Source organism: Protopterus annectens, chromosome 10.part0, assembly GCF_019279795.1.
Source record: "Protopterus annectens isolate FY-2018-M chromosome 10.part0, PAN1.0, whole genome shotgun sequence".
In the NCBI taxonomy this organism is placed as follows: domain Eukaryota; kingdom Metazoa; phylum Chordata; order Ceratodontiformes; family Protopteridae; genus Protopterus; species Protopterus annectens.
In genome coordinates this window covers 439,809,700-439,836,721 of record NC_056744.1, presented here as the reverse complement: position 1 = coordinate 439,836,721, position 27,022 = coordinate 439,809,700, and the positions used below count along the sequence as shown (strand labels likewise).

Below are 27,022 nucleotides of genomic sequence, written 5' to 3'. Positions count from 1 at the left end.
CATGTATATATATACGGGAGCGCTACAGAATCCTCAAAGCCCAAAATCCTGAAGACCAAAATCCTGAGACCAAAATCCTGAAAGTTTAAAATACTGAAAACTCAAAATCCTGAAAACACACAGGATACCAACACTTACTATATTCCAGCACAAATACATACAGAAACAAATAAAACTCAAACTATATTACTGTTCTCCAAGTATAAGCAGGGGGCAGGCCCCCCAGCACCCCCATGTGGGGGGCTGTGCCCCCCCTCCCCCACACCCCCTGCTACTTAAATATATCAACTCCAAGATTGCACTTAGTGTAGTGAAGTGCAATCTTTGAGTTGATATATTTAAGTAGCAGGGGGTGTGGGGGCACAGCCCCTCTACATGGGGATGCAGGGGGTCTTGCCCCCCTGCATACAGTTGAAAGGTAATACGTTTCTGTATGTACTTGTGCTGGAATATAGTAAGTGTTGGTATCCTGTGTGTTTTCACGATTTTGAGTTTTCAGTATTTTGAACTTTCAGGATTTTGGTCTCGGGATTTTGGTCTTCAGGATTTTGGGCTTTCAGGATTCTGTCGCGCTCCCATATATACATATGTGTGTATATGTGTGTGTGTGTGTGTGTGTGTGTGTGTGTGTGTGTGTGTGTGTGTGTGTGTGTATCTTAGAAGTCAAAAATATCAATAGAGGGTTACGGCAGTCAAGCTTCTTGGTGGCCACTTTGCTATAATTTCAAAGGTGAAAAATATGAACCTCTTAAACCATTGCAAATTAACTCAAGTAGCATCTTCAGGCCTAGCTACAAATGTTTTTAATACATTTTTATATGCCAAATGCCTCTGCATATAAGCTTTTATGTGGTACAGTTAATAGCAAGTCTTTAAGTGTATCTAATTGCTTATAAAGGTAATTTCATATATTCCTGCAACAAGCACAGAGAATTCTGCACTGTCTTTACAGCATTGTTAAAACTCAGTTTTAAATAGAGCTGTTGATGCTCACCTGAAATGATATATTTTTGTATCTCCTATACTGCCTTTTATTTTTATTTAAATATACATATTTTTGACATACCCACTGGGCCTGAGACATGGCTTAAAAGGACTAAATGGCTCAGCACATTTATCCTTTTGGCAAATATATAAATATTTAAATAAATAATTATCCTAACTGTTGGACTGCACACCCATGAGTTACACATTACCACAGAAACAAAGGAATAGCCCTGCACAAAGTACTTCTATGGCAGAGGCACTCAAACTTGCTCTGAATGAGGAGGCATGTTTAGAGTGCTTCCAAAGTTACTTGAAAATGCACCAGCAGCAATCACCGGAAGGGTCATTTGGGCTGTCTCTACCTCCACTCACCTTGTGTTCATGAAGTTCGTGGTGAGGTGCATGCAGTATCAGCAAAATCATACCAAAAATACTGTAGTGTGTAATCTCTCCTTATACATCTGAAACCTTCAGTTGTGTATATGTAAACTACTACTGTTCTCATGTGAGTTTATTTAATTTTTCTTTGTTTGTATAATACAATAGTGCATTTGGTCAGATATCTGATGGCAATATCATCAATATTTTATTTATTTATTTACTATGTTAATAATTTTACTTAATAATTTATTCTTGGTTGACAGGGTTAGTTCTGCTAAGCATGGCATACTTTAAAGAGAGATAGTATGTTGTGTAATTGCTACTGCTATACATAATTTTACAAATTCTAGCATTTTTTTCATTATGAATACAATAAAACATTATTAATGCTGGTGTGCCATCATTTCTATATTCATTCTACATAATAACTATACTCAAGTGTGACTGGTCAAAACACCTGCTTCAATAATGTATACAGGATGTTTATTTTTACCAAACAATGTACTGTTTCAGTGTTGCTCTTCTATACCCTGGGCCTTCCTGTAAAGGAGACACTATCTCAGACATACTCAGTAATCAAATGCGACAAATAAATAAATCCCACAATCCTTCACAGCACCTGCATCATGTAACCAAACTGTGAATGGAATTAGAATAGCCACAAATAGCAAGGTGTCCTATCTTGTAATGCTATAATCATGTAGGTATTTTACAAGCAAAGTGTCCACAGCATGATGTGGTGCATGTGGATGCTAGCTTATATACATCCAGTCTTGCTACTCTTTGCCTCCATAGCATGTACCCATACTAACAGACAGCTGCACTGATCCAGTGTGGAAAGAGACATAAATGTGATGTGACAAAGAAGTGCAACTATGCAACAAATGAGGCTCACATACCATCAGGAGGAAGACATATACACTCTGCTGTGCTAGTAAAGGTACTCCATTTACACTGTGCAGCCAACCCAACATATATGTGTGTGGAATACCCTCCTGTTCACTGTCAGTCCTTCTGTTCAATCTTTTACAGACTCCAGAAGGAGCCTTGTGTTCTATGAATGACCACCTCTCTGAAATCTTTCACTAAATAAAATTAGCTGAAAAGCAAACACTTTCTTTAGAAACTTAAACCTGCACTACCATATCAACAACACCAAACATCATCACAGGTACTTAATCAAATGTATTCCCCATTTCTAGAACAGGCTGTCCTTACATATCTAAGAGAGTAGTTTCCTAGCAACCTTTAAAATCAGTCTGGATGACTGGATTGGTACACACAAATTTTTACCTGGAATATGTGGAGAAAATCTACTTAAAGCAAAACACTGTTAGTCTCTAACCAAACCAGTACTGGGTTATCTGACTGAGCTTCTCAATGGTCTTCATTGCTGTAAACTTAATAAACACCTATGTGCAAATAATGAGCACAAAGAAGTGAGATGCAAGTGTTCCCCAAGTCTGTGGCAGACAGTTAATGGACTGAATATGTTCTAAATGTCAGTAAATAGATGCTACAGGTCCAGCAAGACTGTTACTGCCCCTGTGGCTAACACTGATAGTGATGCTGTTGTGGAAAACAGCTGTGCTATAGTACATACAATGGCATATTACGATGCTGGTAGTAGATACTGTGAGAGGTTTCAATTAACTGACCCTCAGTAAAATCAGTGACTGAGGTTTAACTAGCAGCTTGGACACTGGGGTAGGGTTGTCCAGAAAAGGTAGGATTCTTTAGCCAGGTCTCTTTCTTTGGGGTTATGGTTACACACACTACAGGTCCATCCACCCTATCAGAAGCAAGGAGCTAGTAATGAATGGAATGCTACAATTTTACAGACACACACACACACACACACACACACACACACAAGAGTGTATATAAATATGATACATATATATATATATATATATATATATATATATATATATATATATATATATAGTTTATCATTAAAATGTCGCAACACACTTGTGTGACTGTTTACTTAACCGACTTGAAATGTTGGAAAGGGCAACATCGAATGCTCAGAAGAGCGAGCCTGGTACTTAAAAAAGAAGTCGACACTCAGGAATGTTGACTTTGTGTGAAACAGCTGTCACTTCCAGATGTCTCCGATGACCGTTATCCAGGGAGCAAGCCCCCTGCACCCCCATGTAGGGGGCTGTGCTCCCCACACCTAGTAATTATATATACTAATTCCAAGATCACACTACAGTGAGGGAAAGGGGTACAAGTCCCGATCCCCACTGTAGTGTGATCTAATCTCAAAATGCCAAATTCACAACAGCGAATGCACACTAGCATTCGCTCTTGTGAGTTTGGCATTTTGTCGTTCGCTAATATGTACTTTAGAAAATAGACATTCGCACATCTGAGCGTCGCACAAGTGGACCTTGATATTGTAAACCATATATAAATATATATATATATATATATATATATATATATATATATATATATATAAACTCATCCTTTAGTCCAGACTCTTTAATAGACCAACTCTCTAATATTAACTGGTCCCATCTCACTACACTCCCCTTAGATGAGGCTGTCCCCTCTTTCAAATCTACCTTTCTAAACATCCTCAACTCCCTAGCTCCCCTCCATACTTTCAGAATCAAAGCAAACACCGCTCCTTGGCTGTTCAAACATACTAGAGCCTTGATGAAAAGACGTGACAAGATATAGAAATTATGGACCAAAACAAAGATCCCTTCTCTCCTACAGACTTACAAAGAACTTAGAAATCAAATAAAAAAAATTATCAACAAAGACAGGATCACCTTCTATGCAAACCCTCCCACTACCCTAAAATCTGACCCTAAAAAATTCTGGAACTCAATCAATCATATACTGCATCCAGGAAACCCTTCCCCTCCCAACCCATGCCCAAATAAAACTTCTGAAGAAACTACCACTGAATTTAACAATCATTTTATTAATTCAGTAACTACCATAATTAATGATGTCCCCACTAGTAAAAATACTAAAACCCCCACTTTCTCATCTTCCCCTCCTTCTCCTTCTAACTCTTTCTCTCTTACATCTGTCTCAACTAAATACATTAAATCTCTACTCTCTAAACTTAAACCCTGCTCCCCCTTAGCTGATAACCTACCCTCTTGCTTCCTCCATATAGCTGCTGAACCCCTAGCCTATCCAGTATCCATCCTGATCAACCGATCTATCTCTGAATCATACGTTCCATCAATATGGAAAACTTTCTACACATTACCCATACATAAAGGAGGTAATTGTTCAGACCAATTGCTATACTGTCTCCCCTCTCCAAGATTCTTGAGAAATGCATTCACAAGCAATTAATGCAATACCTTCTCCAACAAAACCTTCTAACACACACACAACATGGATTTCATCCCAAACACAGCACTACAACTGCACTAATATCCTTCATTAATACTGTATCACTGGCCCGTGACAATAATAAACTAGTCTCATGTCTGTTCTTCGACCTGTCCAAAGCCTTTGACACTGTCTCCCATCCCCTCCTCCTAGACAAACTCTCTCACCTAAGATTCTCTCCTCCCACCATATCCTGGTTTTCCAGCTATCTCTCTAACCGCCAACAAGCTGTCAAATGGCACTCTGCTCTTTCTCCCCCCCTAAGCATCCCAATGGGAGTCCCCCAAGGATCCATACTGGGGCCACTGCTCTTCAATATTTTCACCAACCTACTTTACACTTCTTGTCCCAACTCTACAATTGTACAATATGCTGATGATCCTACAGTCATCACCATTGCTGACAATCTATCTCACCTCTACTCTACTACCCAAGCATCATTCAACACCATAGAGACATGGCTTTGTGACAACAAATTAATTCTCAACCCTAAGAAAACTAAGCTCCTACTCTTCCTAACAAAAAAAACTCATCAATCTCAAAACATTTTCCATCCTATCTAGCAATAACACTGTCATTACCTCTGACCCTAGCACTAAACTGCTAGGAGTCATAAGAGATGATCAGCTTAAATTTGATCTCCAAATCACCACCTCTATCAAACAGACTCACCAGAAACTTGGACTCCTTTACCTAAACAAAAGACATTTAACCATCTCAGCCAGAATAACTCTCTCCCATGCATTTCTTCTTCCCACCCTCCTTTATAGCTCTAAATTATACACAAATCTTAATACCACACTCATAACCAGACTTGGAACTACGTATAATAAAGTTGCCAGATTTGCTGCAAACCAAACCTACAAATCACACCATTGCCTATCTCTTAAACAGTTGCAGTGGCTTGAATTCCCCTCATTTGCTGCTACTACAGCAACTGTTAATTATCCACTCCATCCTCTGTCTACCATCTTTCTGCCTTAGCCTTCAATCAATTATAAATAAATATTCCCCAACCAGGACATTACGTAGCTCAGACCAAGACTTCCTACAGATCTATAAACCCAAAACCAAATCAGGGTGTTTACTTTATAAGTATAACCCTGCTACAACTTGGAATCAACTACCCCTACAAATTAGGTCTCTTAACCAAACAAAACATTTCAAACTAGCCACTCGGGAATATCTAATAAATAAATGGTCCTGCCATTGTAGTCATCCTCCCTGAAACTACCTAACCCTAGCTTGTCTCTCATCCCTCCTTTCTCTTCCATTATCTGTCTTAATATCCATCTACCTCTCTGTCTCGTTGCTTAATCTCTACATTACCTTACTACACCTTACTACTCCATCTGTACCTCTACATTACTTTACTACTCCATCTGTACCTTTACTGTATATAGCTAGGGTTGGGAGGGTGGCCTAATGGTTAAGGTACTTGCCTTGCAAACACAAAGTGCAGGGTTTGAGTCTCACAAGGGATAATTTGCTAGGCTTAAAATGGCTCGCAATGGCAGTCATCTTAGTACTCATCTATAATCTATACTTAGAAATAATGAACACTGTTTTCCCTACATTTACATTGTACCTAAGTTTTTGTTGTAAAAATTCTGACATTATACTCTACTGCTTTTCTGTATGATTTGTTGTAAATGCTTTTTGCAGTTTTATCTCTAACATTTGTACCCAACTGTTTTCTGTAAAATGTTATTGTAAATTGCTATTTCTCTAATTGTTTTAGCTGCCAATGCAATTTTCTTGCTGACTTCATGTAAAATGTTAATACTGATTGCGGAGCTTTTCTCCTCAGGTCTCCACTGAAAATGAGCTAATGCTCAGCTGGACTAACCCGGTTAACAAATGTAAAATAAATACATATAGATATAGATATATATATATATATATATATATATATATATATATATATATATACATGTATATATAAATATATGTATATATATATATATGTATATATATATATATATATATATATATATATATATATGCACACGGGTTCACTTTAAATAATCGAATGTTCAGAACATCGACGTTCTGATCATCGAGACCAGAACATCGATGTTCAGAATATCGAAGGTTTAAAGTGGAAGTGCCAGGTAAGTGAGATTGTGGAATGTTGGGTGTGTATGCAGGGCAGCAAGGTGCCCTGCATGTTGTGTGTGCATGTTCCCTCTGAGTGTTGGCATTGCAGGTAGGGTACGGGAAATCTCTCGTTTAGCTCTACCGCATATAGTGGTAAACGGGAGATTTCCCTTACCCCACTGTAGTGCGATCTCAGAGTTGGAATATTAAAGTAGGGCGGTGTGGGAGGCACAGTGCCCCACATGGGGGGTGCAGGGGGGCAAAGCCCCCTTGCATAACATAATGTTTGTGATTTTTTTTTTGTTGTTTGTATGGTTCATTTTGAACCTCCGATGTTCTGAACATCAATGTTCTGGTCTCGATGATCAGAACATCGATGTTCTGAACATTCGATGAATCAAAGTGAATCCATGCACACACACATGTATATAATAATTACAGATACATGTGTGTGTGTGTGTGTGTGTGTGTGTGTGTGTGTGTGTGTGTGTGTGTGTGTGTGTGTGTGTGTGTGTGTGTGTGTGTGTGTGTGTTCTCTTCACTAATGATTGAATGCCAAGTGACTTAAGGAATACTGAAAACCAAAAAAATATTCCAAGCCACCTGAGGTATTTTGGTCTGGCTGCTGCCCCACTAATTCTTACCCCTCCTACAATAACTAAGATGGTCAGGATAAAACTAATCTCCTATACAGGCAAGGAATCTTCAGTAATATGAGAAGCATATTCTGTGAAATATGGCTGAGTCAGTAGATGGGGCAGCATAGCCAGGTCAAGTATCATTATGGGCTATGGGAGAAAAAACAGGCAGTTACATGACTGCTTTTCTCTGGGGCTACTATCAACTCCCCACCCCCATGCTGGTATCCCAAACACGGACACCTCTAAACCAAAATATATAAGTGATGTTATGTGGTTCAGTGTAGATGATTCTCTCACTTGGCATATACTAGGCCATGAATTTCCTAGCCTTTCACATGCCCAGTTATGCATGCCTGTGAAATGACATGCAAATGCACATATGACATACCATGGCTGCTACTGTACTGATATACAGAGTAAGCCGATACCACAAAAGAATCCATGTGGTTTTACTGCTTCCATAGGGAAGCAGCTCCTGTGCACAATCATACACAGCCTGCCACAGGACTTCCATCTGTTTTGTTATGTGGCCTCTTCAGCTTTCTCACACATATGCATGACAAATGATAATTATAGATATCTACAGTGACTTGGCAGACAGTGTACCCAGTGACTGTGCTCCCCTGAAAGTGTCAACTCTGGACACATCAAGTCATATCAAATCTAGGTTCTTACTGATAGAAATACAGCAGTGTGCCTACCACAAAGCAGCATGATGCACTGCTCTGTGGAAATGTTGGTGGCAGTGAGTAATACTTCATTTCTCTTTGGAAGGTGCAGTGGTGCAGCAGTTTGCATTGTCACCTCACAGCAAGAGATTCTCCAGTTCGATTCTCAGCTGGGGTGCCTTCTGTGTGGAGTCTGCATGTCCTCCCTACATCCCATGTGGGTTTTCTCCAGGTGCTCCAGTTTCCTTCTACATTACAAAGACATGCACCTGGAGCATTTCTCTCTGGGCCTCCAATGAAAATTGACTTGATCCAAGTCAAACTTTCCCGGTAAACAAATGTTAAATAAATAATTAACCTTAATGTCTGCCTTCCACTGACTTATAAGGTATATGCACTTATCATTACCCCTGTAAACATGTCAAACAGATTATTTACTCTTTATAGATCCCATTCACTCCTCCAGCAATACCAAAATGCCCCTTTCCCAAGTAAGGATCATCTCTTATGAATTAAATTCTGTCTGATATCTGAGATCTGCAAATCCTCTTCTGCTTCAGGCAAGCCTTCCTTAGCTGTCTTTCTGATAATGTGCAATGGAAATGTTTCAGGGATACTAGCTAAAAGTCTTCACAATTCTAAGACAAGAAACTTTCTTTTCTTTCTTTCTTTCTTTCTTTCTTTCTTTTACTTATTTATTTATTTATTAGCATTTCTTTAACAGGAAGGTCTGGCTAGGCCATGACAGGCCCTTTTTCACTGGAGACCTGAGGAGAAAAGCTCTACTGTTAACACATTTTACAAGATGTTATAAAATACAATACAATACAGTGCAAAACAGCAAGTGACAACTATCACATACAAGCTGCAAAGATTAGTATATAAAGGAGAAAACAGAAAAGAGATAGATCCCAGAAATAATTGCATTCTGCAGTTACATTCCAGCTTTGCTAACTAACGATAATGTTAAGAACTTCCACTGGGTTAACAAACAGGTGCAAAAGAAAGTGTAGGGCATTACTACTAGATAGCAGAATGTTTGGTAGGTGTAGCTAAAGTACTGTGTCTTCTGGTGAAAGAACAGAAGCTTTGATCATTCAAAAAGACAAAAAGGACACTACAGATGGATGACAGGTGGACAGTTGTAGCAATGATTATCCAGGAGAAGAGTGACAGGAACATAGTTTGGAATCCAAAAGGTGGATCCTAAGGTTCACTTTGAAGTACTTTGGATTTATGATTTGCTTTGGCTCTTATGGGAAAGTATTCTAACATTTGGATATATATAGGCTTGTTTGAACCAGGCTCTGCTGAGGTACATCATTTCTGGGCCATTTTGCAAAATTCCTGAGGCTCAAAGACCAATCTAAGTGCTTTTTCATTTATTTTCACTTATTTTATTGCATTTGTACTTGCCTATCATTTTTATCTGTGCCTTAAAGCTACTTTATAACATCTGCACTGTTTTAAAGCAATTTACTGATTAACTGCATTTCATTACAGTTTAACTGTATTTCGTTGCTATTTACTACAATTCATTACTGTTTAACTGCATTGTACTACATTTCTTTGCTGTTTAACTGTATTTTTCATACTGTGAGTTCTGTTTTTGTCTGTAAGTGGTTAATCTGTACTTTTCTCTGAGTTTTACTGTGTTCTTACCCCTTAAATTGGGTAGCATAGTCTGGATGCAGTTTTGCTGCATCCAGAGCTGTTTGTTTTTGCTTTCTGTGTTTCTGGCACCCATCTTGTGTTTGCCGTCTGTGTTTCTGGCAGCCATCTTGTATTGGTAGGGGCCTAGCTTCTCTGCTAGCAAGAGTAGCAGAGCTGTCTGGACCTTATCTAGCACAAGCTGATTGGTAAATAAAGCAGGAGCTAGCAGGATTTTCTAGATGTCCGTGTTACTAGAATCTTCTATTTTTTTGTGGTGTTTAAACCCCACATTTAAACTGGTTTGGGCCTGTTTGAACCAGGTTCTGCTGAGGTGCATCATCTCTGGGACATTTTATAAAATTCCTGAAGCTCTAAGACCAATCTAAGTGCTTTTTCATTTATTTTCACTTATTTTATTGCAATTGCACTTGCTTGTCATTTTTATATGTGCCTTACAGCTAATTTATCACATTTGCACGATTTTAAAGCAATTTACTAATTAACTGCATTTCATTAATGTTTAACTGTATTTCATTGCTATTTACTGAAATTCATTACTGTTTAACTGCATTATACTACATTTCATTACTGTTTAACTGTATTTGTCATACTGTGAGTTCTGCTTTTCTGTGAGTTTTACTGTATTCTTAACCCTTAAATTGAGTAGCATAGTCTGGATACAGGTTTGCTGCATCCAGAGCTATTTGTTTTTGCCTTCTCTGTTTCTGGCAGCCATCTTGTGTTTTCCTTCTGTGTTTCTGGCAGCCTTCTTGTGTTGGTACGGGGATTTCTTCTGTGATAATGATAATAGCAGGGCTGCCTGGACCTTGTCTGGCACAAGCTGATTGGTAAATAAAGCAGGGGCTAGCAGGATTGTCTAGATTTCAGTGTTACTAGACTCTTCTGTTTTTTGTAGTACTTAAACCCCACATTTCAGCTGGTTTGGGCTTGTTTGCGAGTTGCGCATGACAGCTGCACTATTTTTAACCCATTGCGAGGTATTCCAGCTACAAATTTTCCCTTAGTAGCACTTGTGTGATCACCTAGAAGTACTCATCTTAGACCTTCCACCCTTTACCCCATTAACTCTCTCAGGCTTCTCTCCCTTACATTCTGACAAATATGGATGGAGAATTTTCTATGGTTTCTCCTGCCAGTCTGGTTGATATGGGCATCCTGAGACAGTGTAGCAACTGCATCATGTACACAGATAACCCTCTACTACTACTACTACCACCTAGGAAAACAATTTGTGAGAGATGCAATTACACTAAGAACCTAAAGTCTATGGTCTCTCCCAAGCAAACCAGTATATCTGGCACTGAAGAGATTGTCAAAACAAACACCACATCTCAAACACCACCCACACCTACACAATACACACCCACATATGTGGAGGTCCTAATCAAATGCATACCTAAACAAAAGAGACCTCCAAGGCAAAAACACAAGCAAACTCCACTGCCCACTACACCACACATAGTCCACACACCTGTGTCTCACAGCCACTAAGTCCTAACCATAAACCCAAAATATTAGTTATAGGAGACTCCATTGCGAGACACACAGATGTCCCCCTCACCAGCCTAGATAAGGAGAAAGTCCCAGTTACTTGTTTGTCAGGTGCCAGACTCCACCATATCACACATGCACTCATGTTTCTCAACAACAGGTACTGTTATGACTCCGTCATAGTTCATGTTGGTGTGAATGACTTGAGATGTACCTCCCTGGACTATATGAAGAGAAAAATAATTGAGCTTGCTGAATATGTGTCCATGTCCCTAGCCTTAAGCAGCATTCTACCATCACCCAGAATTATGCCTCAGTACAAAAGAAAATGATGGACTTTAACAATTGGCTTAGTTTCTGATGTCATTCCAAGGGGATCCAGTACCTGACAGTGTGGGAAGACATGATTGACAGACCACGATGCTTTGCCAGAGATGGCCTGCATTTGTTTCCCTTGAGCTTCAGGCTTCTGGCAAAGGCTCTTCCCTCCCCCATAGTGCCTTTTTAGGTAATGCAATGAGGTCAAAACTACTAACATGAAAATTTAGTCAAAATGCAAATTAAAAGTCATGCTGCTAAATGCTATGAGTCTAAACATGAAACTGCACTCAATGCAAGCATTCTTAACCCCGGAAGATGCTGACATTTGTGCAGTCACAAAAACCTGGTTCAAAGCTGTGGACAGCACCCCAGCTATACCAGTTTACTCATCCTATCATACATTCAGACCCCAAACCGTGGGCAGCAAAGCAAAAGGAGGTGGAGTTTCAATATATTCTAAAGACATACACACCTGCAGGCTGATCAAACAGTATGATGCACAGGAGACACTGCAGGTGCAGTTAACCATTGACAAAACCCCTGTTTAAAACATACCTAGCTATAGGCCACCAACTTTGTCTCAAGATGCCCACTCTACCTGTCTGGACCTCTTTGAATCTATAAAGATTCAATCCTTTACCCTAATCCTGGGTGACTTTAACTAGCCAACCACAGACTGGAAGAACTATTCATACCAAAACACAAATGCCCACAGATTCTTTGATTTCTTCTATGCAAATGCCTTAGACCAGCTGGTCGACATCCCCACAAGAGGTGATAATACCTTGGATTTGGTATTAGCCATCATGAGTAACCACTGCAGCATCCCTAGTGTCATCCTCCCTGATAAGATCCTACCACAAAGTGGTCAGTTTTGAAGACACCATCTCCCCTGGCCCCAGATAGCTAGGGTCAAACAAAAAAGTTTCTCCAAAGCTGATTACAACCTCCTGAGGGAAGGTATAAACAGCTTCATAGCCATCTTCCTCTCCATAGAAACTGGCATAAATGTCCAAACCTACATCAAAGTACTATACGAGCATTTATATAGCTTCATGGAATCAGGAATACCTGACAGGACAAACTCCTCCTCCTCAAGGAAGTGTGAACCTGTCTGGTAGACATTTGCAATAAATAAACTCTATGTTGTTGTTGTTGTTGTGTCTTTCGGCTTTTCCCGGTTAGGGGTTGCCACAGCGAAACTCCGGTCCGCTAATTATTGGCAGTAGATTTTTACGTGCTGAGTTGCCTACCCTGACGCACAACCTTCAATGAAGGTACGCCCATTCACACATGTCTCCACACAGAAGACGCTCTAGCTGAGAATCGATCAGGACAACATCTTACTTTGAGGCGACAAAGCTACCGCAGCACCAATTGCTGTCTAGGACCAAGAAGGAGCAGGTGCCTAATTGGAAGCAATCTCTTCTTAGCCTGAACAAGCAAATAAGAGCACTAGTAGAATCCTCCAAAGCAAACTTCGAGTCCAAACTGGCCACATCTACTAAAGACAAATATAAGGTCTTTTTCACATATATCCACAATCTCAAAGAAGCACTCAGATCTGCTCAGAATTGGTGCCAAGGACACCACATATACAAATGCCATAGATATAGCCAACCTGCTGGCAGACAGGTTCTGTGAAAACTTCACCCCTCTATCCCCCCATCAGTAAAGCAGAACATCCCCAGCACCTGCCCCCTCCCCTTATCTCTATGGAGCAAGTCATCACTGCCCTCTTAAAGGCAAAAAAAATACAGCCTCCATGGGACCAGATAACATCCCAGGCTGCATCCTACATGAACTCAGGCAGGAATGTGCAGCATCATTAGGCACCCTATTCAACCAAAGCCTGAGTACCGGTTTCATCCCAGCTGAGTGGAGGACAGCCACTGTCATCCCTTTGCACAAAGGTGGAGCGTCCACCAATCCAGGAAATTATAGACCCATCAGCCTAACTAGCCTGATTTGCAAGGCCATATAATGGATTATCACGGACCTCATTAACAAGGTCTTTGGCAAACGCCAAATACTTGATCTAACACAGTTTGGTTTCATCAAGGGGAGATCATGCCTGTTAAATTTGGTCAACTTCTTTAAGACAGTCACCAAACCCATGGATGAGGGGGAAGGACCTGGCCAAAACCTTTGATATTATTCCTCACTCGGGTATAATAGATAAACTCTCTCAACTAGCATCAATCCATATGTTACCAGATGGGTAGCAAACTGGCTCACTGATAGAACTCACCTAGTCAAAATAGGGGAAGCAACGTCAAGCAGTAGGCCTATAATGAGCAGTGTACCCCAGGGATCAGTCTTGGGGCATCTGTTGTTTGAGCTATACTTTTCTGAGGTGCAGGCCAAAATCAGTGGGCTATGGCTGATGAAGTCTGCAGATGACTGCAAGCTGGGCACTGTCATCAATTCCCCTAGTGATGTGGACATCCTCCAAGAGGTTCTCACCCAAACAAATGACTAGTGACAGAAACATGGCCTCAAACTGAATGCCAAGAAATGCATCATCAGCCCCTTTAGGGTGAGTGACATCCCTACAAATTATCACATTAATAACAAGGTCCTAAGCACGCAATCAGTCGTGAGGGACTTGGGCACCCAGGTTGATAGCAAACTGACTTTTGACTACCATATTGCCTCTGTTTTACGGAAAGCTTTCTACACGGCCCACCTCATTAGGAAGGGTATCTCATTCAAGGACAAGGAGGTCACAACATCCCTATATTCTTCCCTTATAAGATCCATTGTTAAGTACAATGCACCTTTCAGCATGTACCTCACAAAGCACATGCAGCAGCTGGAGAGACCACAGACGTTCCTCACCAGGAGAATCCAGGACCTCAAACATCTACTCATACAGACAGGCTAAAAGCCCTGTCTCTGTCTGGCAAACAAAGCAATCTCAGACCCCGCTGCATATCTGCAAGTCAAGCTCCACTTCAGTAACCCACAGGTGTGACCTCAACCTGGTCTACGACATCAATAGGACTTGTTGGAAGGACAGATTTGTGTCCCAGAGACCTCCCCTTCTGTGGAACAGACTCCCTCTCCATGTCAAGCAGAGTACTTCATTAAGCCGTTTTATGCGCAACTTGGATAACTGGATGGGGAACAGAAAATACACTCCTGGGAATCCACCTGTGTCCCTGCTGGACAGGGCCATTGGGTGCTGACTTGTCAGAACGTGGGCTAAATTCTTGGCTAGACTTTTAAGGGTCTCAGGACCAACAGCCTGGTAACTTCCTATGATCTTATATATGAGGAATACACTGCTTCATATAAAAATAAACAAGAAAACTAAACATTTTCCTGATAAGAAATTCATAAATATTTATATTTATATATATATATATATATATATATATATATATATATACATACACACACACACACACACACACACACACACACACGCACACACACACAAACACACACATGCAAAGGTACAACTGGTCTACCATGCATAGCTGTGTGTAAGACTCAAGGTGTAATGTGTGCTACACTTCACTGCCTAATGTGACATACAAGTGCTGCATATGGAGCATGCTGTTGTCTGTTCTCTGTTTTAGCAAACATGAAGGGATATGTATGCCATAAACATGACTAAAAAGCTACGTGTATTGCTGTTTAGAGGTGAACCCTACCAAAGAACACATAAGAATCTGCAGACTGATGGAAAATCCTGTCACACATAGCACATAATATTATACTGCAACCTATCCTAGTTAAGCTGAGCCTTCCAGTATTACAGTAGGAGTGTCTTACATGTCCTGACTACTGCCTCTACTGCCAGAAGTTTCACCTTGCTCGCATGGTACTGTTCAATGTCTTAGATACTATTTATTTATTTATTTTTACTCAGGTTAGAGCATTGATCCACATGGACATTTTTCTTGGTCTGATTAAGTCACCTGTAAATTAGGCAAATTGAGGCTAAGGGAATCAAACCCTGTAACACATGACGCAACTAGTTAACAGTTTATAGTTTTAATTCTTTGCAGTAGTTGCCAGACACTATTTTCCTTGTTATAGTCTGCTTCACTATGTTATTATCTATAGCTTAGCTTTACACAGTTCACTCACCACAGACATGCTTGTGTGAAGATGAGACTAAGTGTCTCAAGCCAGTACGGATTATATACTCTGTTACACCATTATGTAGCTCTGTTCACTTAATATGCCATGTCACTCATTTCTGCAATAGGTGTCACTCTGCTGTTATCCCAGCACAGGTCTTCACACAATGTTCAGTTCCTCTGTATAGCAAATGCATCTGCATAAATTGATAAAAGTAATGAGCTACAGTGCATGGCTTATATAACTATTATGTTTCAAATTTTAAAATTCCTGCTACTCAAACCCTGTATTTGCCTTTCACAAATGCTACCTAAACTGGAAGTTTATTTCAAAGATCTGTTTCCATTTATAAATTACGCTGTTGCTATTTAAAATTACTAGCCTTGCTCAGTTGGTAACCATGACCCTTTTCTTACAGTGTTGCACAGAGTGTGTGCATTTCCCTGGCAATATGCCAGTTCATAACCAATGCAGGACTTGTTTATTCAACTGTATGTTGTGGAATGTACACAGTGCTTTGTGCATTTCTTGTGGCACATTTTACATCATAATTTATTTATTTATTATTTTATTTTACATTTGTTAACCGGGCTGGTCTATCTGGATACATATCTGTTTTCAGTAGAGGCCCGAGGAGAAAAGCTCCACTGCTCCTAACATTTCATGGCATGAAGCTATGTCCAGCACAAGTTCAAAATGTGCATCAGGTAAGTGTCTATCAGCGGTGACACCTGTTGCTCTCTGATGGTACAGTCCTCCTAAATTTAAAGCGTTTCTCACAGACTCCCTCTGCATATCTATTTGTATCCCATTCATCCAGAGTGTTACTGTACAATATAGGTGTTTTATATATTTCTAAATAAATGCCCTATATAGATATTTGAGGATTCACTACAATGTTCCATACAGATATGGGCACCTAGAGTATGCTGTACCACAAGTATACCTTAAGCACTCTGTCAGTTAATATGATTTATGACATATAATGTGAAATTCTACGACATGGCAAGCTGACCATACTTCCTACCAAATGACAGACTATTAATACAATGTATTGTGGTTTGAGTGCTCTGCTCCTGTGACATCATATATGAAAGTAGTCTACTATGCCTCTGTGTATGCTGGACATTCACAAAGTATAACAATAAAGTTTATCCTTTCCCTGTGTTATGATATGTTTCTCAGTAGTATGACGCAATGCTTAGTTCATCTCCTTTTGCTGGACAGGCATTTTGCACATTCTGATGTTCGGTGCTGCTTTTTTTTTCTTCCCTACAAAACTGTTTTGCTCTAGATGGTTCCTGCCATACCTTTTCTGTAATACATAGACACAGCATCTTGAGCTGGACTTCCACATTCACCTGGTATTGTGTTCTGTACAGTTGTTGCCATGCTGTGGTACTGCCCTACTTTTGTCCCTTCTACAGCGGCTACAGCACTCTGGATATCTGTATGTCTGAATTGTTTGAACCATAGAGATTGCCAGCATCATGCTCACTACCATAGACCAGCTAACTTCCATAAGACAGTGCTAGGATGGGCTGTTCATATATGTTAACATAGCAATGCTAAGTGCCACAAGGACATCTGTTGCATGTAACATATTGCAGATGCATCCTGCTGTGGATATTGTGTATATCCTGTAAGCACTGCCCTTCATCTCTGCATTCATTTTCTACCTTGTTATGTTATGTTATGTTATGTTATGTTATGTTATGTTATGTTATGTTATGTTACATTATGTTATGTTATGTTATGTTATGTTATGTTACATTACGTTATGTTATGTTATGTTATGTTATAGACAGTGATCCACAGATGCTTTACTGTAGTACGAGTTCATGCATCTGCCTACAAGTCAGAGTACTCATTTTACGCTGCACATTGTACTGATTTGTGTACTGCTGCTGAAAACTATAGGCAAATGGAGTCACTGCAGGCAATCCTCAAATGACCACCTTGAATATGGGCTGTACAACATATTACTCTTTAAAGAGTAATACTTGTGCATATGTACTGCCTTAGAACAAACATCTTTGCTACTTCTTTATCTGAATACTTTGTACTGTGCTTTCATGGCAAAATGTGGCAATGAACATTTGTAACAGAGTTGTTATATTCAAACAACTTCCATCTTCCTATCATTGGCTGTACACCGGATTTAGTAATGCAGTATTTATTCCTTTATTTGGCATTTACACATACAGTGCTAAATGTATACTTGTAATGTTGAATCCTAGTCATTGCTGACATGCTACATACATTCTGTTGTAGTATTTCACATTATACGTTTTACCTGTATTATGGAGCTTGCAGCCTGATGTATTTTTCTCACACCAACACATGCTGAATGATGACATTGTAGTTTTTTCTTCTGCTCATATTGTGGTTCGTGGCCATTGTTGTTTCTTGCAAAACACAAACCCTTTATGACTTGTAAGGATCACATGTATCGAAATTCCAGGTTTCATTTTGGGTCTTTCTTTTTTTTCTGCCCTGTAGCAGCATCCTGGTTTGGCATGCTGCTGTAGTAGTGGTGGTGGTGGTGGCACTTTGCACCTACAAGCTGCCAGCCTTACTGACACATTGTTCTTCTCTAGTGCACAGTACTGAAACCCAAAGTCTGCTGCATGCTTTACAGGCTAGTGTATCACTTTGGTCTTCAGTGGTGAATGTAAATATTCATGTTTCTAAAGTCTTCTGTCTTGATTTTCCATATTTTATTGTTCTTAGTTTCCTTTTTTTTTTTATCGCCCCTTCTCTTTCTTAGGGCAGGTGGCAGAACACAACAGAGTACAGCATGTTCATATATGGTAAAGCTGAAAAACAGTGCTGCATCAAGCATACTGCTGTTTATGCATGTGTGTGTGTGTGTGTGTGTGTGTGTGTGTGTGTGTATATACACACGCAACACACACACACACACAAACTCACATTTATACACCCTATATATATATATATATATATATATATATACATACATACATACATACATACATACATACATACATGCACACACACACACATTTTATACACCCATACACACCCACATAACTATATAATATATATATATATATATATATATATATATATATATATATATATATTTAATACATATAATATACATATTATATATATATATATGTATGTATGTGTATGTATATATATATATATATATATATATATATATATATATATATATATATATATATATATATATATATATATATATATATATATATATATATATATATATATAAATACTCTGTGTACTGCCTGATATATACAATGATCCCATCAGGGAATACCAATGTTTCAGCTACATGGCTTCTCAATACCCTTGACTTTTCAGGAAAACAAAGCAAAACCCTTCTATCTGTGTTCAAACTAGCTTTCAGCCTTTTTCTAACCTTATCAATACGGTATTAGTGAATTATTTAGCTATAATTTGGAAACTCAAAACTTAAAACAATACTCGATGGCCATAAACATTAAAATGCCTGCAAAATATACAAAATAACATTAAAACCAAAGGGTAAAAAAATCACACAGACAAACCATTCAGTAAGTCTTTATGGGAACATTCAGGCCAGCACAGCTAAATACCACTAGCTGTAGGCATGCTATGTTGTGGCCTTTTTTTTTTGACCTCATCATTTGATTATTCCCAAGTCACAACATTAAAAGAAAGAATGAAGCAGAACACAAAACAATTTAGTTTCATAAAAAATATTACCATGAAAAAAAGGGTAGATATCTTGCTTCAGAGCATTCCTGTGTATACAACCATATTAATTCACTCTACAAAATATTCTTCTTCTTCTTCTTCTTCTTCTTTCGGCTGTTCCCGTTACGGGTCGCCACAGCAGATCAACTGTTTCCATTTCTTCCTGTCCTCTGCATCTTGCTCTGTCACACCAACATGTCCTCTCTCACCACATCCATAAACCTTATCTTAGGCCTTCTTCTTTTCCTGTTACCTGGCAGCTTCATCCTTAGCATCTTTTTCCCAATATACTCTGCATCCCTCCTCAGCACATGTCCAAACCAAAGTAATCTTGCCTTTCTGGCTTTGTCTCCAAACCTTCCAACCTGGGCTGACCCTCTAATATACTTATTCCTAATCCTGTCCATCCTTGTCACACCCAGTGCAAATCTTAACATCTTCAACTCTGCCAGGTTAAGCTCTGACTCCTGCCTTTTTGTCACTGCCACTGTCTCCAACCCGTATAACATAGCTGGTCTCACTACCCTTTTGTAGACCTTCCCTTTCACTCTTACTGGTACTCGTCTGTCACAAATCACTCCTGACACTCTTCTCCACCCACTTCATCCTGCCTGTACTCTCTTCTTCACCTCTCTTCCACACTCACCATTACTCTGAACTGTTGATCCCAAGTACGTAAACTCATTCATCTTTGCCACCTCTGCTCCCTGCATCCTCACCATTCCTCTGTCCTCCCTCTCATTCACACACATATATTCTGTCATTAGTCCTGCTGACCTTCATTCCTCTTCTCTCTAGAGCATATCTCCACCTCTCCAGTGTCTCCTCCACCTGTTCCATACTCTCACTACAGATTACAATGTCATCTGCAAACATCATAGTCCATGCGGACTCCTGTCTGATCTCATCTGTCAACCTGTCCATCACCATTGCAAATAGGAAAGGGATCAGAGCTGATCCTTGATGTAATCCCACCTCCACCTTAAATGCATCCGTCACTCCCACCACAGACCTCACCGCTATCACACTACCCTCGTACATATCCTGTACCACTCTTACATACTTCTCTGACACTCCCGATTTCCTCATACAATACCACAACTCCTCTCTAGGCACCCTGTCATATGCTTTCTCTAATCCACAAAAACACAATGCAACTCCTTCTGACCTTCTCTGTACTTCTCCATCAACACTCTCAGAGCAAACATTGCATCTGTAGTGCTCTTTCCTGGCATGAAACCATACTGCTGATCACTAATCATCACCTCCCTTCTTAACCTAGCCTCCACTACTCTTTCCCATAACTTCATGCTGTGACTGATCAGTTTAATCCCTCTGTAGTTACTACAGCTCTGCACATCACCCTTATTCTTAAAAATCGGTACTAAAACACTTTTTCTCCATTCCTCAGGCATCCTCTCACTTTCCAAGATTTCATTAAACAATCTAGTTAAAAACTCCACTGCCATTTCACCTAAACACCTCCATGCTTCCACAGGTATGTCATCTGGACCAACAGCCTTTCCATTCTTCATCCTCTTCATAGCTACCCTTACTTCCTCCTTGCTAATCCACTGCACTTCATGATTCACTATCCGCACATCATCCAACCTTCTCTCCCTCTCATTCTCTTCATTCATCAGCCCCTCAAAGTACTCTTTCCATCTGCTCAACACACTCTCCTCACTTGTGAGTATGTTTTCCTCACTATCCTTTATCACCCTTACCTGCTGCACATCTTTACTAGCTCGGTCCCTCTGTCTAGCCAATCGGTACAGGTCCTTTTCTCCCTCCTTAGTGTCCAACCTTTTATACAACTCTTCATACGCCTTATCCTTAGCCTTTGCCACCTCTCTCTTTGCCATGCACCTCATCTCCTTATACTCTTATCTACTTTCTTCATCTCTTTGACAATCCCACTTCTTCTTCGCCAACCTCTTTCTCTGTATACTCTCCTGTACTTCTTCATTCCACCACCAGGTCTTCTTGTCCTCCTTCCTCTGTCCAGATGTCACACCAAGCACCCTTCTAGCCATCTCTCTTACTAGCTCTGCTGTAGTTACCCAGCTATTCGGTAACTCTTCACTGCCACCCAGTGCCTGTCTTAACTCTTCCCTGAATATCACCTATAACAAACTAAGCTATATTGTTACTGCACAAGTGTAAAGACTATGTTGCTTTAAATTCAGTACTACAGTTAATAAAATAAATAATGTATCAATAATTCTGCATTGATACAGACAGTCATTTATCTGTCCATTATTTTTCTGAATACTTCCAAAAGCCATAACACCTTTGTCGGGGATGAGGTTTTAAAAGGAAATCAATAGCATTCATCAGAAAGCCTTATCAATTAATTCCAGTGTGGGGGGGGGGGGTAGTGGACTCCCCAGTACTGCATAAAAGCTGGAAATCCTGTGACTGGTTACTCAGACTATCAGTGTCAGAAGCAATGTTACAAATCAGGGGCAAAAAAGCTGGCAAGAAGTAAGGGTTTGTAATCTACATATATGCACCTGGGCATAACGTGTAAAAACCTTGGCACTCAACGTGTCACTAAACCAAAGAATGACACAATCAATTGCTGACCATCTAAATATCTGAAAGTGGGAATTTAATGGCATCTGCTCAGGACAGGGAATGGCTAATCATTCAAGACTGTTTCAATAAGTGAAAAACAGGTAACAGGAAAATTATGCAGACTGGAACAATGTCGTAGTAACAATATGGCACTGAAAAATTTCTACCTATAAATCTCTTTATTATAAAACTATGAAGACGGCTAACCAATCTTAAAAGACACAGAAGTACCAGGTGTAGCAAAAGAAATGTAATGCAGACAGCAGATCAAAGAGGAATCTGTACTCATCACACTGAGCTACAAAGCTACTGACACCTCCAAAACAGATATGCCATCCTAATGTCAGCTATACTTGCTTGCAGTATCCCAAGATGCGCAGTAGTAAACCCTGCATTCTTCCAGACTGGTGGACTTTTTAAAAAAAAACTTTTCATAATGCTGATAAAAGTGGGGGATTTACTGGATTATTTTATTTTATTTTTGTTGTAATTAATAAGAATTGACTTTGTATATACAATGGGGGAAGCAGGGAGGTGGCAGCCCCCTTTCTGCATATGATACAGACATCTTCTAAAGTGCTACCTTTTCACAGTAAGCAATAACATCTTAGACTGCCATGCCCACAGCTACACAATCCCACTCCAGGGGTAATGCGATCAATTAATGCCCTAATATCTGCATATAGCCGCATTTCCCCATGCTTCCTTTAAGTACTAGCATATATGTTAATGAAGTGGTGTACACACTGTTCTTAAGATGATGACAATCTCTTACCTAAGCTGATGGTCACATACCACTCTGCCCAAAGTGAGCACAGGAGATTTCATAGTAAAGAACATCTAAATTTGTCTTGAATTTTTTTTTTTTTGTTTTGTTTTGTTTTTATTTTCAAGAGCACTGAATGAAACAGACAAATGTACATAAATAAACGCTAAAAACATGACCTATACTACAATGAATGGGAAAGGACTAGCTTCAGTCATGGTGCGAATGACTACCAAATGAGTGACATAGCTTGTAATGTAATTATGTGGAACAGACAAACAGTTTATATGTAATTAAGTGGAACATAATGACAGTTTATGCAGGGCTTTTGTACTCTAACAAGATACGTTGCTGGTGTTTTCTCTGCTTACAGACAGAATTATCACTGTTGTAATTAATCACTTGAGTCTGTTGCAAAAAAAAAAAAAAAAGAAAAGAAAAAAAGCCAAAGAAAATCAGCCTACATGGTCACCATCTCTCCAGTTTTGCTTAAATAAAATCAAACTTCAGTAACTGTCCTACAGATGTGCAGAACAATTGTTTTCTGCACAGGAGAAAATCTAAATGGCAATGAAAGCATACTTATTTATTTATTGATTTTACTTTTACATCTAAAGGAACATTAATAGGTTAGAACAGGTGGTTTCCAAGTCCCCCTTAATGATGGGTTACACAAAACCATCAGACTGGAAAATATCAAATTACCCCAAAATAATAATAATAACAATAATAATAATAATAATAATAATAATAATAATGAGAAGCTAAACCAAGGCCCCAACTGCCTGAGATGGTGGCAGCTCAGATGAATGCAAAACATCCCATGGCATCTATCAAAAAGAGTAGCTAAAGTTCCCCAATGCCTTGGTGAAATTTCCCCTAGTAGTATAAATACCACCCCAGGTCACCCTTGAAAAGAGGTTATTAGAATAATGGCACTAACCTGGTAAACAAAGGATAAATAAATACAATAAAATAATGATAATGACAATAATAATAATAATAATAATGTCGAGGATTCTAATTTTCAGATGATCAAATACCATACGATGACCAGCCACAGACCCTGTTTCACCTAATATATTTACTGGAACTTCAGAAGCTGGGTTCATAGGTTCATAGCTATATACTTTACATTCCATGTAATACAGCATAATAAAGTCATACTGCATACAGAACTAACAGCCAGATGTAGACTGCATATTTTTGTACTGTATTCAGGTTGTAGATTTTCATCTTCCCCCAAATGCACACTCTCTTTTAAAATTGTAGTATATCAAATATAATGAATATCACATAAGTTTCCAAACAAGCCTCTTCTAAAGCACAAGTATAGAAGTGTAAAATTCCTTTGCATTCTATATTTAATGTAAAATTTAAAAAGGAAATGAATGATAGCAGTTAAGCTGACTACACAAAAAGTACCAAATTAATATTATTTTTCACAATTACATTATACAAAGTTGTGAATAATTTGTTATTTAATGTTTTCTCTTAAAAGCACACTTTTTTTAGAAATCCTTTTGTGCACAATGTGTCTTATTGTGTTCAGTCACTGCAATGTAGTTTCTGCTTCTTGGGGGGGGGGGGGGTGCTGCCTTTTAAACACTCACCTTCATTTTCAGTATTAACATCTAGTGATTGCATAAATAATGTTTGCACTCACCCCACAAGCTACGTCTACCCTAATGCCTACTAGCTTACTGCAGGGTTTACAATTACTCATATTCCTTTCACCAACTCTGTACCAAGACTAAAGGAAATAAAGACAGTACAATTAACACGCATCCTTAAACACTACTTTCTTTAATACTGTCACAGTTTATACAAACTATTTTCGCAGTGCAATTTGCAAGAGAAGCTGGCACCCCCTTAAACTCCTCCCCTTTTCACACACACGCACGCACGCAGACACAAACGCGCGCACTCACAACTATGACACACCTATGATAAGCACTGACCACTGCCCCGGGCATACTTCTCAACTGTCTAGAATTTTGCAGAATGTCCACGTTTGCCTCATATTTCTGGTCTTGAGAATTGCAGTCACTGGATAATAATGGGCATTTGAGTTTCAGACTTCATATCCTTTAAAAAATACATGACAATGCAAATCCTATATTATAACAACTTTCTACGTTTATAAGAGCAATAATTAAAGTATGTCCCTGATTATGTTGTCCCTTTGCCCATTCCCCATTATTTTTAGCTTTATCCAGAGCAAAGAAGTTGAGAGGTACGTTTGGGGGTTTTAAGCCGCCAAGCCACCCTCGTTATTAACACCACTACAGAAAATACATTTTACAGGAAAGAAAGCTAGCTGTGGCCATAGATAAAAATGCGGTGGCTAGCTTAATCATAATTTAGAGAAAACATGAAGTGACAGTGGGCGCACGATAAAATCTGGATATGCATATTTTTTCAGCAATAACAGCATTTAACCAGAGGCAGACTATAACATCGATAATGTCATTTAAATTCTGCCTTTAAGGTGGTTGGCACTTGCCTGTTAACTTCCTCCCTCTTCAATGTAGTAATGTAATGACGTATAAAGACAGCCAAGGCTTGAGGAGTAACACACCCACTACAAGAGATATGAACACAATTTTATTTCAGCAACTCCATTTTACACCATCTCTGTAGTGATGGCATGTGTCCGTTAACCTACACATTCCTGAATAGATTCACTTTAAACTTCAGAAATTATATCCTCGTAGTTTTACATGTGTACATTTATATATATATATGCATATATATATATATATATATATTTTTTTTTTTTTTTTTACTGTATGTTTATGTTATAATATCTCCGTATAAATAAACGTTTGGTTATACTGCAAAAAACATCTATCCTATTTATGTCACCGTGTTAGTGCTGAGGACAGGTGGATACAAGTAACGCAAGAAAGCATGAATCATTCAGCCCAGTCATGAACACAGAGCAATAAGAGATCCTGTTGAGGGATGTATTTGTTTAAAAAAAGGTTTTTACCTGGAATGGAAGGCTCAGGAAATGCGATAGTATAGTCCAGGTCCGCATCACCCATGCTCGCAAAATGTTGTTTCTTGACAGATAATGGAAAATTATTTTTTGTTTTCAAAGATGCTCTGGCTAATTCAAAGATTCTGGCTGCCGGTAGTACTGATGACACTCTTCTGTTAAATTTGCTAGTGCTACTTGCGGGGCTCAGTCCTTTAGTACCCCCAGATGAAAACGCTGTGGTACAACCACATATTGGGAAAGCATTAGAACGGGAGAAAAAAGTTAATGCCCTGTACTTGTTAACAGTATACAGGGTTCTGATGTTGAAGATGCCACTACATGCCCTCCTACTGATTGCAGCCAACGTGATATTTGAAATGGCTGAACACATAGATCTGCACAGATGACGGCTTTCAGCTGTCGCTGCTCTGTATTCTTTTACGGTATTTAACGTACAGAAGACCTTCCGCTAGTAATTATATTTGCTGTGAAATCAGAAATGATCCTCCCTGCTATCGTTGCATAGTAGAGATAACGCAGTGAGTTCAAAAGTCCTATCGGTGTAACAAGTAGTTATGGCCTTCTACCGTCTACGTTCTTTAACTACAGTTAAAGTGACACTTCTGGAATCGCTGTACAGTCTCGTGCAACGGTATGAGGCAATGACCTTTCAACAGTCACTTTACAGAACGTCAATCGCCGTGAAATAAAAAAACCCGAAGAACTCGTACAACAGATCATCAACTATACCAATTAAATAAAACATATGTTGTGTATACTGTTTCTCAAATTTGCCCATATAATTCTAAATTTGATTCTTTTAATTCTTTCTCAAGGACCACCTAAAACAGGAAGTAGAAACAAAATTATTACTTGACTACCCTGTACGAACCGGCCTCTTTTTTCCATAACAGGCTAATGCGTCTTAGCAACAGTAACGTAGCAATAAAAAGAGGGCGGAATAAAACTGCCTGGATTGATGATCTATATTTGGTCACTGGTTAGCGGTGTTAAAGTAATGCTTTTGATTGGTCAAAACAAACATCTGTCCAAAATGAACAGTGTGGCAAAACTGTGCAGTACTGGAAACAATTTTTAAGTTTGTGCTTTACAGAGTCCAGTCGTGAGTACTGTTGTTTTACTCCACTGTTCTTTTCCTTGGACAAAAGCAGAGCAATCTCTAAATACTCTTTAAATGTCGATAACTTAAAGCAGAAAAGGAAAAGGTACGTACTT

At 39.1% G+C, this 27,022-nt stretch overlaps 2 protein-coding genes across 4 annotated transcripts in view; one reads left to right on the top strand and one right to left on the bottom strand.

Moving 5' to 3' along the window:
* The window catches only part of TMEM53 (transmembrane protein 53), a 672,461-nt gene extending 645,756 nt beyond the window's left edge, over window positions 1-26,705 (bottom strand). For both annotated transcript variants that reach the window (XM_044085340.1, XM_044085341.1), the window contains exon 1: window positions 25,796-26,705. In XM_044085340.1, coding sequence (XP_043941275.1) covers window positions 25,796-26,177 — 382 coding nt within the window. In that variant the 5' untranslated portion in view covers window positions 26,178-26,705. The remainder of the gene's footprint in view (window positions 1-25,795) is intronic.
* Window positions 26,706-26,843: 138 nt separating this feature from the next.
* The window catches only part of ARMH1 (armadillo like helical domain containing 1), an 859,505-nt gene continuing 859,326 nt past the window's right edge, over window positions 26,844-27,022 (top strand). Inside the window, exon 1 of one of the 2 annotated variants that reach the window (XM_044085339.1) lies at window positions 26,844-27,012. The gene's annotated coding sequence lies outside the window, so the exon portion shown is untranslated. The remainder of the gene's footprint in view (window positions 27,013-27,022) is intronic. The other variant, XM_044085338.1, reaches the window with a different exon arrangement.